General features: G+C 32.5%; 1 protein-coding gene across 1 annotated transcript; it reads left to right on the top strand.

Moving 5' to 3' along the window:
* Positions 1-256: 256 nt before the first annotated feature.
* LOC105338374 (uncharacterized) lies at positions 257-7,432 on the top strand. Its single transcript, XM_066080171.1, has 2 exons — positions 257-915; positions 5,250-7,432. The coding sequence occupies exons 1-2, from the start codon at positions 677-679 to the stop codon at positions 6,265-6,267; spliced, it is 1,257 nt and encodes a 418-aa protein (XP_065936243.1). The 5' UTR covers positions 257-676; the 3' UTR covers positions 6,268-7,432.
* Positions 7,433-17,841: the final 10,409 nt, after the last annotated feature.

Below are 17,841 nucleotides of genomic sequence, written 5' to 3'. Positions count from 1 at the left end.
CCAGTGAAGATTAATGATGGGGTCCATTTTTAATTCTGATAATTTAGCATTACATTTTTTTATATAAACATACATGTGTATGTCAATAAAAAATCTCGCGTGATCATACGTTAAATCCCATAAGTGGATCGATTAGGACGAGTATATAGATTCCAAGAATTTTATTTAAATTTCCGAACTGATAGATATATAGCTTGGATAGTAGTAGCAGCTATGGTTCATCGTTTATCAAACCGACAGGATCCATATTGGAAACAAAAATTCATCGGTAATTTCCTTGATTACTGTATAGTTCGAGATTGTATTTAGTAAAACTTTTGTTAATCCCACCTACACGAATCGCATGCCGTTTCGGCCTGTATATTTACACGTCTATTTTTAGAACAAGGAAGTTGCGTCTATTCAGCTATTGGTTAGTGGAGAAAATGAATCGATGAAGTGGTCTCTGATGATCCCAATGTACTTCTGTACAGAGGAAAAGTTGCTCGCTCTATCGCAAGGTTAACTCAAGGGAAAAAAAATAAAACAGAATAGTTATTAAGGGCAGTTTCATGGACGAAGGACGAGGAACACATGGGTGAAGGCTGAAATTAATGACATAAAAGCACCGAGACCTGAATGAAAACCGGAGGAGGAAGTTTGGTTAAGACGTGAATAATATATGGATAGGTGACCAATGTTTCAGAACTGCCTGGGCATTCTGTGGACTTCTCTCCGCTCGTCTGAGGACAACGAGATGTTTACCCCATATGAACTTCTGACCGTGTCCCTCACAGTCAACTGTTGTGTCATTTTTTACTGTCTCGTGATGAGATTCCAAAACAAACTCTCCTCAAAATGTTGCTGTGAAAAGTGCGGCATAGTCGTAACTGTGTGTCAGACCTACCGGGCAAAGCCCCATTATTTGCCAAAAGTGTAAGTACACGTATATTATTCTCTTAGTTTGATTGTTCTCTTAAAGTGCAAAATAATTGGGTTTTTTAAACTTCAAGTTTAGCTGTATAGTAATAAGACATTACAAAATAATTATAAAAACATTTATGAATGAGGATATCCATAAAGCTTTAAGATAAAGAAATGACTATATGATTATTAAGTTTGAAATCGATTTATGTCTAATGCAGTTAATATTTAGTACTTACTTCAAATGAACGATTTTATTACTTGGAATTATTATTCGAAAACACAAGTTAACAAAAATAAACATATAAGTAATATCGACAATATTTTCCCAAATAAACCCAATTTAATCAGATATGTGATATAAAAAGTACTTAACATACAGAAAGATATAGGGCATGTTTTCCCGTTGATTCGCCTACTGAATGACTGTAACATGTGGTATAGTCCTACATTTGGCGATTTTGACAAGATACTAAACTGCACTAAATTGTACCGATGCACATTTGTGCACTAATCTCACACCGGGAAGCCATCTGATAGTTTTGTTTAAAATTTTTGAATAAAAAACAAAAGAAAGAAATTAATTCTGGAATTTTGAGCGATGAATTTAAAAATCCGGCATTCATTCTTTATTGTATCCTACAGTTAACGAGATCTCATACAGCCTGTCCATCTTATCATTTATCAGTAAGCTGTAAGTCTGTTATCGATAAAATAATCCTTAAATTACACAACCTAAATTTGGTCTTGTCAATTTATCAAGTTAAAGTGTCTTCTGTTTTAAAAGCACACAAGACCTCAATACTTCCTGGCAACCTGTTGTCTTTATTACGTAGATCGGCGTTGCTATCTGATGTTTGCAGTAATAAGATTCCAGACGACACTATACGCCTCACAATTTTCTTTTTTTTTCTCCTATATATGCCAAATATGAAGGGTGGGTCCATTGCAATTTTAATGGAAACTTAAGGAGCAAAGAATCTTATTACATATAAACTGTGTAGTGTGCACTTATAAAAATGAAAGTCCGTCTCCTCTCTTATGTATAGACATTTACTGTTCGATCTGAGACCTTACTCCAATTTTCATGAAACATTTTAATTCATATCTGCTTTGTTGTATTGATCCTCTAAAATGTGTTCATTTGATACCCATATCATTGCGCCCGGAAGTAACGCCGTTATCAGACGAATCATCGGAGAACCAAGTCACATTATGCTATAGGTTCGAGCTACTCGCGTTTGATATCCGTACGCTTGGTTATGCAGCGTTATTTCATACGATATGGTATTTCCTTGTTTTTGAGTGTTTCGGCTTTATCTGTTTAAAAGCCAATTGATTTCACAGAATTACCTGTAAAATATAAAACATACAGCTACGATTGGTGTAGAAAAAAACCAGAACCAGGAACTAAGGCCCCGAGGATTTTCAGATTGTAAACATTTAGCTTGCTTCAGTGCGTTCGTATTTCATCTCTAATAATGCAAGTGGGTTTTAAATACAGAAGTTTTTAAAAGAACTTCCTCATAAAGTTTCCAAGTTGAGAACCGACTTAAACTCTTCACTACTTCCTAGACAAACAAAATCACTAAAATACGTCATCAAAGAAATCCAAATCCGTTGATAAAATGTTTGCTGTATCGAAGAATACGGCTGTATGTTATTACAATTCTTTTATATAAGACATGAAATCTGTTATTTAAAATAACCTTAAAGTACTTCAAGGCTTTTGATGGCAGTAGCTGGTGTATTAACAATCTTGGTCTTTTTAGCTACAGTTTAAAGAAAATGATAGACGAACCTGAAGAATATCATGCGTATTATAATCTGGATTCTGTCTAAGGTTATTCCTAATAATTTTATATCAAGCTGTACTTGTACAATCCTCTGTCATGTTACTTACATATTCCGTAAGTTCATGTGGATTTAATTAAGTCATATTAAGAAGAGTCCGTAGGTTCGTGACTAGTTCAAGTGTTCTAAGTAGGTTATGGGTTATCTAGAAAGAGCCTTGTTAGTCGAATAGATGTTTATTCTAATGACTGTTGAATTAGTTATATGTATCATATTATAAAAAATCATCCATTTACTGTGTGTATATAAACACATTTAATACCATAAAACACAGTTAATATCAATCTTTTATGTACGTAATGTATCATGAACAATTGTGTGCCTAATTGTCCAATTGAGAAACTTATCTTTGATAGGTATAGACTTCTTTTGCATTGATAAATTCGTTTAATACGAATAGAGTAATGTTGAAAGAGTTGGCAGTATTTCAAGGTTGTTTTGCAATTTTCTCTGTTATTAGGTCAAACGGAAATGTAGAACTGGAATAATTATATCTGTTAAACGTGAAATTGTTTCTTTTTGTATATGTAACCAGAGAAAGAAAGGAAACGTGAAAATACTTATAATAATTAGTACTTCTCTGATTTTTTATGATCTAAAATCTGGAAGTTAAGCTTGCGTCCAAAAGCCTTGCATGTTCTAGTTCATTTTATCCTGAGAGAAGAGGGTAATCACGGAGCCTTGAGGAGGCTTCTCGTCAAATTGAACTGTCAAGAACGACCCTTGTGCTTACAAATTAATGTACAAAGCTTGAAGGACAATGCACTTATCATATAATAGATTCAACGGAGCTTCCTTTGCAAAGCAGTTGCATGTTCAACGAGAGTGTTCTAGTGTAAATATTACAAATAAGGAGACTGTACGTGTAAAGCTAAGAACTATTATGCAAGAAGATGTCAATAACATCACCTGTGAAAGTGAGTCGAGCAATTTTGAGACAAAGGGCATTGAATTACGTTATATATTGTACTATACAAAGCAGCGATCGATATATCTATAGAAGAGGCAGGTCGGTTTCCGCTTCCGGGTCTGCGCCTTCACTTCACAGACCATAATTTAATGTCCTTTATAAATGAAATACGTAATCTGGGTTAATTAATAGCTTTACCTACTTGTAAGAGCAGCTGTATGATGAGCAGTGCTAAAATACCCATGATATTGATTTTCCTTCGTAAATAGAAGTGAATGACTTCCTCGGGATATTTGTCTCATCGAAAATAGATGCTTTGAGTAATACCTCCCATGAGAACTCTAGACGCATCAAATAATTGCATTTTTGAAAATCAATGCTCTCTCTGTAAACAAAAGAAGTTGTCAGCTGTAATTTTGTCCAAACTTAAAGGGAAACTTTTACCAATGTTTTATTACAGATATTGCGGTATCAACTGAAGACATGTCTTCTTATAATTCAGTAAACCTAGACAGATTCTTAAGTTTTCTTTTATAAAAGAACCTCTAATTTGTAAGTCATTCGTCACCATCTAACATGCATGAGTCGACCAACTGGCCCAGCAGTTGATGAGTATCTTTAAATTTGTTTGCAACTAAAGCATTATACGTCCTGTGACTCTGTGTTGTCAGAAAACATTTCTGTAAAAAAACTATTGTTTCTCTTTGTTTTTAAAACATCAGTTTCTTATATGAAGCGAAATAGGATTGCCTTACTGGCGTCACGTTGTGGTCGCATTTTGTGTCAATTTAATTATGATTCATTTAAGCCAATGTTTCAACGACAACACAAATAACAATACTTAAAGAAATATATTATTAAGCTGTATTATGGAAAAAAAGCCTTACATTGTATTATGATACGATTTTCTGGTGAAATAATTTAGCAAATCAATTATGTACATGGCGACAATGATGTAAAATGTGCCCCAATTGGAGCCTGTAAATAATATATACTGGGAAATATTTTTCCCGTTTTATTTTCGCCCCTTTTCCCCTCATTTTCAGCGGGCGAATTTAAGACTAGGCGATTTCCAATGTCTCAAATTATCTCTCTTCAAACGCAACTGTGTCAGCGCGAATTCAAGACATGGCGAAACAGTTTGCAATTCTAGAAGGGCTAACATTACTTTGGGCAAAAATAACCCTGTGTACAGTAGCTTTTTCCACAAATAAATGAGTAAAATTAGTTTGTAAACCATTATTTGGTTTGTCATTTTTTTAGTTAATTACAATTTTAAAAGTTGAACATTTCATTTCAAGTTGTTAAAATTGCTCTAAATCTACAAGTTTAATCTTTAATAAGGCAAAGGGATCATAGTCATTTAACAATAGTTTTCTATATGAATAATGAAAAAATTGATATTTTTTGAAATGATATGGAATTGGATCAATAATGAAAAAGAATTCAATTGATTTTTACTTTTTAATGTGTTACAATAATCAAGTTAAGTGAACTCATTTTTTGAGTTTTGATTCGACATTTTGGGCCGATTGTTTACTCTCCAGCCTCTTTGATTGTGTTTATTTTTCTGTTTTTACAGGTTGACAGAGCAGACGTTTGTTTGGGTGACGGTGGTTCTAAGTCTGACTGCCCTTCTAGGGTCAGATATAACGCGCTACCCTTTCAGTGGACGCTCGGATTCATCCATTACTGACTTTGTGGGAATTATTTTAGCAATAAACATTGGACGATATATCTACCTCATTTCGGTAAACGTGTACCTCTACGGAGAAGGCGAATCGTCCCGGATAAAAACGGAAGCTGTGCATCACGTGGTCACTATTGTATGCTATTCCTTTTTCTTGGCTTATCACCAAAATCTGTTGCTGTCGTTGGTAGGAATGACGATGGAGACAAATTCGACAATAATCGAAATTTCCAAAATACTTAAAGAAATGGGTAAAAACCGGACAAAGTGGTACAGTAAACTGTCTTTTATTAATTGTGCTTTAACCGTAGTGTTCCGTGGACTGGTGCCTGTTGTGTTCTTGGTGATAGCTATGTTTCATGAGACCCCTTTTGTGATGCATTATACCACGTTAACGGTATTCTTTCTGAGTATTATATTTTTCTCTGTGATAAATGTTTGGTTAATTTTAGCGACTATTCAAAGACTAGTCAGGTCCTTCTGCAAGACGACAAATGAGATCGACAATACGGAAACTGTTCATGGCATTCAAAGGGTTTGTCACTCACATTTAACAACAAGAAACAACCTCGGCTACCTCCGCAGGTATGACAATAAGAATTTGTGCATGGTCGATGACGAGAAACTTAACACAAACAGAAAAGAGACAACCAAAGAAAACTTTCCCAATTTACATTTTCTCCAAAACGGCATGCGAGAGTTCATTCCTCGACAAAACTATAGGCCAGATTCAGAAAGTGGGGAAGCTTCTTTAAACGCAACTCCGAGGATAGTAGAGAGCGTACCGTTGGAGGAAGTCATAGTGGATGGCCCGCAAAACGGCAATGTGTTACGAGATAGTTCCGCATCGGATACGTCAGCAGGAGCTTTGATAGGACCCCGTGAATCCGTGGAGAGGACCGCTACTTGAGTAAACTCAATCTGCAGTGGATCACGAATAAGAAATGTGGGAGACGAGTCCGTCCAGCTAAAGATACAAAGTGTGAATGGTCAAAGGCCGATATGTTACAGTCATACTCGCAAGGACATGTTACATTAATTCATTTATTTTACAACACTATTTTCTTAAGAAGTATTTCTTTCATTTCTATATGATTAAAGACGCACGATTAAGTTTCAACTCAAATTGAAATTTTACTTAATCTAAGTGTACTTATGAGAAAATATATATCAAATATATAAAATGCCTTTATAAATTTTCTCCAACAGTCTTCAAAATGTCCTCTCTCTCTCTCTCTCTCTCTCTCTCTCTCTCTCTCTCTCTCTCTCTCTCTCTCTCTCTCTCTGCGTATCGGTTTCAGCCATTATTTTGTATTGTAACCACTGGGTCGCTAAAACCTACTTTATCCTAATGTAGTCGAATAACTACCCTGCTTATTCAACTCTTTGCGATTAAGGGTTCAGAATACCATGCATGTAACATTGTATTGCTAATGTAATTATGTCAACAACAAAAGCAACAAAGGAGCGGGAAAAGCTATTTTAGTTACATTTTTGAGTTGCTAAAACTACGTTGCCAAAATAATTTTTTGAAATAAGATATACTCTCTATGCAGAAAGAGTATTGTTGTAAGATACATTATACATTTACGTCGTTCCTACTGCTAAAACCTTAACCAATAAAGGTAAACTTACTCGAATTTCTATTCTTACGAATAGTCAAACGCGGAAGTCTTATCAAACTTTAATCAAAATTGACGTCATATTTCTGTAAGACATTTCCTAAGTGATTCTAAGGGAACCGTCGAAATATTTCTGTATTTTAGTTTGGTTTTACAATTTGGAACCTTTTCCTGCCAGCATTTTTATATTGCTTATAAGTTTGATTGTCAGAAGTTTTTTTATATACTCTGTGGTTGTGTGTGCATAATTTTTAATAAGCAATGTATCTTACTATATAACTCAAAGCAAAATATTTTTAGAGAGAAAGCGAAAATTTTGTTCAATGTTCATTGACAGGTTGTAGATTTTATTGATTTTGCATTGATTTTTTCCTGTAAATTGCTGTTTAAATACTGTAGAAAGGGTTTCTTTCATGTTGCTCTATGTTTACATTAAAGTATACACCAGTTTTATATCTCGTTTTATTTCTTGATCAAAATTTTTACACACAAATACTTGCATAACATTAGGTTGAAAAAAAATGTTAATTTATTGACAGACCACCAATGTTACGGTACAAAGCGGCACTGCTTTTGTTAATTTCTTTTACTTACTTTACACAGAAATAATGCAACGTAAAAATTAACTTGAAGAAATACAACGTGGACCAAAAAATAATCAAAGTACTGAAGTACTGAAAGCCCGGCTCTTTTGGTGTGTCTTTATGCACATTGTGTGTAGTAAAGACTGTTCAAATCTCTCTCTCTCTCTCTCTCTCTCTCTCTCTCTCTCTCTCTCTCTCTCCCATGCTTTTAATGTCGGCAAAGCGTCAGAGAGCGACCAAATTTTGTAAGCGGCTATAAACAAAAATATGTCTATCTAGTAGACATATTTTTGTTTATAGCTGCTTACAAAAATATGTCTATCTAGTAGAAATTTTCAACAGTTGCTGCCTTGAATTTTGCAACAAACGTTATATATTCAATCCCCATTTCTTCAGGGCGCAGCGAAGTAGTTCATGGAAATTCATGCGCATTGTATGTGTACAAAGTGCATAGTCTTGTTTTTAAAACACGTTATTAATATGAAAACTAAAAAAGATAGACAATTCTCTCGAAATTAAAAAATAAAGAAACAAAATGCCAACACTTTTGACAAAACGTGGCTCTTTGTGTAACTATTTCGTATAGCGGAAGCTTTTACTTTGACGCTGTTTGGTTTTTTGTTTACTTTTGAAGTTGTGCTATTTATAGTAACATTGGCGATTTGCCTGTGGCTTCAGCCAGGACTCTGCTTTCAGCAGAGCCCGGCTAAAAATGTATTAGAGGCTGACTTGCTTTTGGAATCACCTACATATGACACGATTAATGGAATGATTTTTTGAAAAAAATATTGAAAGGCATTTCCGTCTTGACACTTCTCGTGCACTCTTATGAACAAAAACATTTTGCTTCAACAAGTAAGTATTTTCATGTCTTTCTTAATAAATGTTAAATTAGATATTTGATCAACCCTAATATTTTTTTTATGAAAAAAGAGCAGAGAATTTTAAAAATGTGATAGACTATAATTTTCGTTATTTCATTCGATGCAGCTACAGTTCAATATTTATCAAAGGAATAAGACGCTTTGCGTGTCCGATTTAATCTAACGCTGTACCATGCAGTTGTTTGCTATTTGATTGGATTAATTTAATTATAGCACGGGAGTCATACTATTGATGGACATGAAAGCAGAAGCCTAAGGCCAAAGTACTACTGCGTGAATATTATAATATTGCCCCTAATGCAAAACATAGACGGGTTTACTGCGGTTAATGACAATATACACTATCTAACTGCACGCTATATAGTTCTTTTTCCTCATTTATCGAAAATATATTATTGCTTGTGTCAATATGTGACATGTTTTCAAATACTTCCAAAACAATACATATGAACAGCTGCAAGATGTATCTTAAGGTATTATACGTCTTAGTTAGCACTGAGCTCACATGTACGAAAACAGCTTTGATTATTCAATAAGCTCTGCTACTATTTTTTCTGACATTGAACATAACCTCCCAATAAATTACGTTTTTAACCATGGATAATAGTAATAAATCTCTGTATGTTTAACCTGATCTCTGTCCGTTTAGATATTCTCTCTCTATATATTTTTTTGCTTCTCCATGGACCTTTGGAGGGTTATCTTGAGCATATTTGTGTACCTCTCCTGTAACCATATCTCGCGCAGCCCGTACGGCTTGTGTAATAATAATAATACCATTAAGTACCATTACATATCAAGCACGTGTTGACAAGGAAGAAGATACAAGATAGTGCACTGTGTAAGGGGAATTTCTAGGAAGATTCGCAATAATCGGATAGCTGGGGAGATTTGATAAGGTTTGGAGTGTTTTATGGGAAGAAATGATATAAAACTTAATTTATTTTCTACAGAATCCAAGTATCTCAATATCACTCATTGGTATGATGTAAAATATTAATGCTGGACAAACTTAATACATTAAATGGGTTTTTTTAAGCAAATAAAAAATATTTATCAAAGTTTGTTAAATTTATCTCGTAAAAATATATCTAATTAAATTATTTACAATAACTTTATTTGATACCTTTATATCATAAGAAATTTCGATTCGATTATAAGGGGTTGTCACGCAAAATGAAAGTTGGCCTTGATTATTCCTGACTTTGAAAACAGCTGTTATCAGAGCGTCTTTCCCCAACCAGGAAGTCTATTTTTTATTTGTAAGGAATAACGACCGTCTATTTGCACTGATTTCCACAAAAACACAAAGCACCAGACAAATACTATTTCAACGTACAACAGCTGTTGAGGAATAATTAAACAAATATACCTCTCGCTCTCCATTTAAGACCCGGAAGAGTATTTGCTGGCCTAATTAATCGTCTTATCACGAAGGTAAAACTTTTTCCCAATCGACTTAAGATGCATTAAGTTTGCTTGACTCTCTAGATATTTTGATTACACCTTGTGTGTTACATATGACACGATGTTCCAGATCCCAAATTATTCTTAATAATACAGAGATCAATGTAAGACTTATATCGAGGCCACAGTTTTCGATCCCGTTTATCAAATTTGCACTAATTCCAGTGCGGAATTGATTTTTCACTCAATTAAGATAGCTCACTAGACTTTGAAATAGTTTCTCAAATCAGCAGAAAACTACTTGATTGTGAAATATATCACAATCCGTAAGAAGTATATAAGTCTAACAGAGGAAAATATGTAGTTCTGGAAAAAACTATGATGTTCAAAAATATAACAAAAGCCCCACATGGTTCATAAACTTGATACTTTGATGATATATATACAACCAAATCAATTGACACAAGCAAATCATCAAGCAATTCAACAAAACATTTAAATCACTATCTGATGACGTTGTGTCTCAAAAAGTTTAAGTGTTGGTGCAGTGAGCTACCATATTGCTTCCTATTAATAATCAAGCAAACCGAAATCATCTTAGAACCGGAGGTTCATAGGCAATGTTGCTCACTTGAGAAACGTTGTCTCTTGACGGGAGTGTAACACTGTGACTCCATGTCTGAATACCATGCAAACACACCAATTATTTATCTCAAAATAATTGTTTATTTCAACACAAACAAACAAATTAAACACAAAACAAAATATAAAACTTCACCCCGACAAAAGACCCATGAGTCACATCGCTCACGAACAAACAAATTAAAAAAAAAAACAAAAAACCCCACCCAAATGATTTATCGTAACAAGAGACTTATGCATGGGTAATACCGCTAACTTTAGTTACTTGGCTCCATATATGTGGATACCACATCATGTTACCACAAACTTTTAAAAGAAGTTTTAATATGCTGCTTATAGTATATTACCACACAGAAGAAAAAAAATTAAGTGATAATGTAATTACTCGATACAACGTTGATATGGATTTTATGGAGTGATAATAATGTATTCTGAACACAAACAGGAATATTTACCTTCACAAAATATAGCTGATTCGGGAAACTGAGAGAACCAACGACATATTATTGGACAATTGTAATGTCGTTTTGTTTACAAACATGAGAACCTCTTTACGTTTTATTTGCATTAAGAACAAGGCAACACCATTTTTTCTTTCATTAAAAAAATGGAGAAATTAACATCTTAAGGCCAAGAGTCCTTTATGTTTCCCTTACGATATAGGGGTAAGATGCAAGCCATAAGAGACGGTGGCCTCTTTGAGTCGCTATAGATCTAAGTGTGGGTCTGTAGAGGCACCAAGAACAGGAATGAGTCTATCAGATAACTGGACAGAAGATACCAGCAGCAATGCCTTCGCCACTAACCTACTGCAGGTATTTATTTGTTAAAAATTATGTCTTTTCAAATATTTATCTGAAATAGACTTTATTTATAATGGTTTCAAAACTATCCCCATATTTTGCATTTGATAAAAGTTATATTTATATAATTCACACAACTGATCCCTTTATTATGATTTATTCAGACGTAATATTATAGAGACAACCCTCTTTGTTATGGTGGAAAAAGAGGATGTACAGCTGTATATCATTTTTTTCTTTGTTGTTGAAAATATTCTAATATTAGAAATAATCTTTTATCTTTTCAATTGCCAATTTGGACTTGACTTAAACATAATAGATACCCAACTGTAACTTCGAGGCAATCAAAATTTGTGTCTTTGGATTTTAGCTGTAAAATATTTTTCTATTGTTCACAAATTCATAAATGAAAACCTGCAGGTTCAAATGATACACATGTTGCATGATAATTCTGTAAATTTTATACAATGTTTGTATTGAATTACAGTTATTTGTACCACTGCATATACCGCTCTATGTATAAGTTACATTTAGTTATACAACTGTATGTATATACAACTACATGTCCACATGTATGTAAGTGACCATACAGGTGAAATGACTTAGGGCTATAAAATATCAGAAGCCACTAGAAGAGGTAATTAAGTAATGATTACTTGATAGATGCATAAAAGACAGGGAGTTATAGGGATAGTAGTCTGTTTCTAAATATGTACATGTAAAATATGGAATATAGGATGGTGATGATGATGTTGATGATGAAATATGAATAATATGCATGAATGTAATTATCATAAAATGCACCCTATTACATTAGTAACAAATATTTCTACCACTTTATAAATCAGTTATTTTAAAATTTGTTTGTAAATTTTACCGTGATTCAGAAATTTTAATTTCTGCTCTCTACCATACTTATATGGCATAAAAATATATATTAAGTATCATTTAAATGTATCAAAGAAAGCACTTATTATTAAACATATTTATTACATACTTAGTAATAAATACAGGTTTTTTGCATATGTGATACAGATGACGTCACAAAATCCGAATCGGCCTCCGGGGCTGATACAGGTTATCAGCCCTCCAGGGCTGCTACGTATCCGTATCACACCCCTTGCGGAACTCCTCTGCCTTTTTTCGCTTCGGTATTTTTGCATGTTTACAGACGAAAAATAAAACATTTTCAGTTACAGTCGACATTTTTAAGTGCAGTTGAAAATTTCAAATGCTAGCAAATGTTTTAAAGCAGTCAACTTTTAAAACCTGATGAAATTCCGTTCTGTAGCTTCATGTTTGTTAAAACAAGAAGAACTAATATTTTTATTAAATACATGTACATGTCTAGACTTTTTTCAAATGATATGAATAATCTAATTGTTCAAGTTGATGGGTTTTCTTTTTAAATTTATTACGGGCCGCCGGAAGGCGGTCCGTTATTTGATACACATTTAAATATTGTTACTGCGTTTCTGCGGGGTAGTTCTTTTTAATAGAATTAATACTATGCATATTTTTATGAGTTAAAAGTAAATTTGCATGTAGAAATATGTGTTATGCCTTTTAGAAAATATCACATATTTTTTGTTTTACTTGTAAATGAAAAGTAGGTCATACTTAGTAGATTGTCGTATTTGGCGCGTTTTTATCGAGACTTTAATCTATTCGGAAAATTTCGGAGTTCTTCATTCTTTTCAAAACGGAATGCGGGACATACTAAAGACCTAAAATACTAAAGACCTGAATGTCATTAAATCATATATAAATGATATATTTGAATTTCTATGTGCCGTGTCAAATAAAATGACTTGGCGTGTGTTTTATAATATTTCCATGTAAAATGTGGTAGAAAATATCATCAAATGACATTATATTGATTATTTACGCAAGAATATGACAGAAATGAAAATTTGAATTTACTGGAAAATTTGAACTAATCCATTTTTATTTTATTATGAGGTCCCTTGAAATCATATATTAAACTTATGCATTAAGTTTTCATTCAATACAATGCAACAACCAAAAAACCAAAATGGTTTGAAATACATAATCTCCAAGAGAAAAATGATGAGTTAAACTTTGTATTAGAGTAATGTACAAATCAATGTGTTCTCCATTACTTCATACTGTGGCAATGATCATACAAATTCCGTTAGAAATGCTTACAGTAACGAAATCGATTCTTTATGATAATAGTAAAATGTTAAACTTCAAAACAAGTTACTGAAAGTATATTAAAATTTACCATAAAAATTAGTACAACCAACTCTTATTTTCTTCTTTGTGGTGTGTTTTTATGTAAACAACCAATGATTCATACAACAATTATATTTTTTGCGGCCCATTTGACGCTTGCGTCAATATGATTTCTTGTTACAAAGTATGTAATAAATATAATAATAGATACCCTTTTCCATATCACAGCTTGTATCAGCCCTCGACCAATATCAACCCTCGGGCCTTCGGCCCTCGGGCTGATATTGGAGTCTTGGGCTGATACAAGCTGTGATATGGAAAAGGGTATGTATTATTCTCTATATATTTGAGCAAGTCTAATTTTAAGATATACCAATATTTCAAAAGACACTGCATGAGCGATAACTCTCAATGTTAAACTGAATTACTTTGTTTACGACATTAAAAACAAATTTAGAGTTAACAACTGCGTGTAGAATTACTAAGTAACTGTGTTATATCGTACCGAGTCAGCTTTCATCCATATTATTGATCCAACTAAGTCTTGTAACAAGAAAGAAAAAATTAAAGCAAATAAAAAAAAAATTGCAATATATATTGCAATATTTTACACGGGTTGAGAGAGTGCGAATTAAAGATAACATAATAAATTTTCAATACTTATTTTTTTAAATCTCTTTAACTGAATTTCGTTTTATACCATGACTACGCAATTTGAAAGCAAATCTACACGTACATGTATACTTTTATAGTATGTTCATCATGTATATCAATATATATAAAAAGTCTTAAGTGATGCTTTCAGTCGTTGATAATGTTTTAGTTATTAGAATCATCGATGGCCACAGAAAGTATGAATATCATCAGGATTGTAATGAAAATGGCTTTCAGCTTTGGTTTGAATTATAATATAAAAATAAAATCCATAGAATGGATTCTACGGTTTCCTTTTTTTTTTGAATTTGTGGAAACGGAATATTGTGAAATTGGGCATAAAAGTCATTATATGAAAACATCTTAAATATGTACTTTGTTGGTGTTTTTGTCCTATTACGAAGTTTAATTGATTCTACATTGATTCTACATTCTAAAAAATAAAAGTAAGCAAATTTATAAGCGGCTTATTTATTTATTTTTGAAATAAAAAAAAAAACATTCAAATTACTTGAGAAACTCTAAATCCTTGTCAAATTTGCGTTAAATCCTCTTTAATAATGTCTTTTAAATATAGCTTAAGTGAAGCATACTAAAAATAAAATACCCTCAAAACCATCTGCGACACCAAAAGTGAAAAGAAAATTGAAATTTCATGCTTTCATGTTTACATTTTTTTCAGTGTTTGTGTCTGTGATAAAACTAGGAATCGATTTTGTAATGTACAGTGATGATTCAAATAACGTATTGTTGGGGCGCAAGCGGAGTTTGCATAATGAAAAGAAATCAAAATCTTAAAAATATGTCAATAATCTAATATTCAATCGCACAATTGCTAAAGATTATATAAAAATAAGTTCATTCTTTGAATATTATGGGGTGATAATTTCGGTCCCGGCGTGATTAAAGCTGTCATAAAGCCCTTGGGGCTTTATTGGATTTGATCCGACGTACGCCCCGGCCAAAATTATCACCTCATAATACTCAAAGAATGTTTCCTTATTCACATCTCATAATACTCAAAGAATGATTCCTATTTCCCTAAATGGTGTTTTTGTTTTAAACAGTTACTTGACAAATCCGTATATTGACTAAGAAATCCTAATGAGACTAAGAGAATTTATAAACTACGTTTCGAAGGATCTGACATAAGAAATGAACTTTATTCCTTTTGATAAAGTTCTTGATCTCAACACTCTCTGAACTGAGCACACTGTAACCTACATGTATCTTCATTTAACAATAAAGCTGCATAAAAAGCTGCATAAAACTCTGCCTTGCATTTTTAGATATAAATATATGTTTTTGGTCTTAATGCATATTCATCTTTGACGGCAAGTTACAATGGACCAACATATATATTTTTTCTGTTAAAAATAAACATAACAAACATTTAATTTACAAAGATAATTATTTGTGTTATGAATACCATGATCTCAAGTACAAAGAAGATGGGGGAATAAGATGGCGCAAATGCCCATTCTGTTTAGTAGTGAAATACAATTTTGAATATAATTTTTGCCAATTAAATCCACTCAAATATATCATAATACATGTTTGCAAAAGCAAAATTTCTAACTATAGTCAGTTTGTAATATATTTAACAAAAAATAAGAAAAAAAATATTGATGGAAATTTTGGTGGTTTCGAACCCGTAACATAAACACCCTAGGTATATAAGGTTAGCTTATGTCATGTACTCTAACCACTGAGCCATTTCAGACACAACAAAATGGGCTTTTTTAAATAGTGTGTGTGACTTTTGCCACGAACTACCAGACTTGTATTATTTTTTCAAAACGTTCAATTGTTGGGATACAAAATGTTATTTTTAATGTATAGTGGGTCATCTCTCCACGTTTTTGTTGATTGAAATTGGTTTGTTTTCCAATAGACCTTAATTAGACTATGAGAAAAATATGGAGCATAGACCCACTCTATAAAAGAAAACGCCTTGTAGTTCTAAAAAATGACAGTATTTTCAGGTTTTGATACGTATACGCCTGTTTGAATCAACATATTCCAAGTATTAAACATACCTATAGGTTAAAAATCAATGATTTGTTAAATATATATTGTTTTAAATGATTTTTAAAAAACAACATCAGATTTATTGATACTTTAATTTTTCAGTAGCCTGTCTGACCGTGAATGGGCATTTTACACGCCTTATCCACCCATCTTCTTTATTCACATTATTTTGTTTTTGTTTATTATGATCCATAAAACGTACCATCCTCTACCAACTACTTCATTAACAAATCTGGACTTTGCTGCTGCTCATATTCAGGAATTCGAAAATACAGAATTAAGTCCAGAGAATAATCAGAAAATGAAATTATCTTATTGAAGAGAGATGGTTTATAACGAACTTCCGCTATCATTATCGATAGAAACAAAAGTCCAAGCTTTGCATGCAGGTTATGGTTTGAGAATTAAATCACACTGTACATGGTAAATTTTATATTTTTGTTTCATAGAATTTTTGTTTCTTATATTAAGTGAAACTCGTGCAGTTCAAGTAACAAACTCATTAAAAACTGAAGCATCATAGATGGTCAACTTTAAGCAGGGAGTGTTGTATTGATGTCTTTTCAAACTGAATTAAAAATTTTAAATCTTAAGATATTCTATCTTAATTGTAAAGATAAAGTTTTAAAATATGTCTATGTAGATATCATTTTAAAATATGTTTATGCATGAGAGTTTACAAATAAAGAAGTGGCGGCCACGGAGACGCTTTGTTATAAATTATGGTTGTTTTTAATGCTTAACGTTTATATGCTTCTGTCATACTGAAGCATTAATTTGAATATGAGTCTTCGATTTGTTTCATCTAATCATTGATTTCACTTGTTTCCTTTCCCAGAATGTTGAGAATTCACGCAAAACATTTTCTTTGAAATTAACGTGAAATACTGTCTTCGAAGTGAATGTCAGTTTTAAGGTGGTATAGGATGTCTGTCGATATTATAAATGTAGATAAAACTAAATTGCAATCTAAATACTTTCACAACTTTACAATTTCATAATTTTACAATAGCTGACCAAAATGTTCTTTTTTTTAATTTTGGAAAGGTAAAAACGATAAAGACCCAGGGCTAACTGAACTCACTAGCTTACGTTCTAACCTATTGCTCTAAGCTATTAGGTAACAGTTTCGGGAAAGAAAACATTTATAAAATTAAACTTCATTTTACTGTTTATTTCGATAGGAAGTAGGTCACAATTAATTAAGTTGAAGTTCAAGTTCTTTATTCCCAGAGACAAATATCTCAAAGGTTATACATGTGAACATATACATATTTAAAATAAACAGTAAGACAAACAAAGTGTACATAATCAATTTTGATGATTGTCCCATACATTAAAGGTGTCCCATGCCACTTTAATTCTCCGATGGGCGTGGAAACTCGTGTGTCCCATACAGCAATGATGTTTGCACATGGGCTTAAACATGTTTATCTGATAAATAAATGACTCATATATGAATTTGCAAATAAATATTGAAATCAGTTGTACAGATATTTTTTTAAAATGTGTTTTTGCACGAGATTTTTCAAATATAGAAGTGGCCAGAGACTTTTCTCATTAGAAATCTAAGTAAGCTAGCCAACTCTCTTGCCTTTCTGTTCTATTAAGGGTTAATATAGTTAAACTCATTGGTCGTAGACTTATACTAGTATTTG

This window comes from Magallana gigas, chromosome 3, assembly GCF_963853765.1.
Source record: "Magallana gigas chromosome 3, xbMagGiga1.1, whole genome shotgun sequence".
Classification (NCBI taxonomy): domain Eukaryota; kingdom Metazoa; phylum Mollusca; class Bivalvia; order Ostreida; family Ostreidae; genus Magallana; species Magallana gigas.
The sequence above is the reverse complement of the archived record's forward strand: the minus strand, read 5'-3'. Positions and strand labels throughout refer to the sequence as shown.

Excerpts from the sequence above, each read along its gene's own strand:
- LOC105338374 (XM_066080171.1), top strand. The coding sequence starts at position 677 with ATGTTTCAGAACTGCCTGGGCATTCTGTGGACTTCTCTCCGCTCGTCT. Across the intron at positions 916-5,249 it reads CCCCATTATTTGCCAAAAGT|GTTGACAGAGCAGACGTTTG; the intron begins GTAAGTACACGT and ends CTGTTTTTACAG.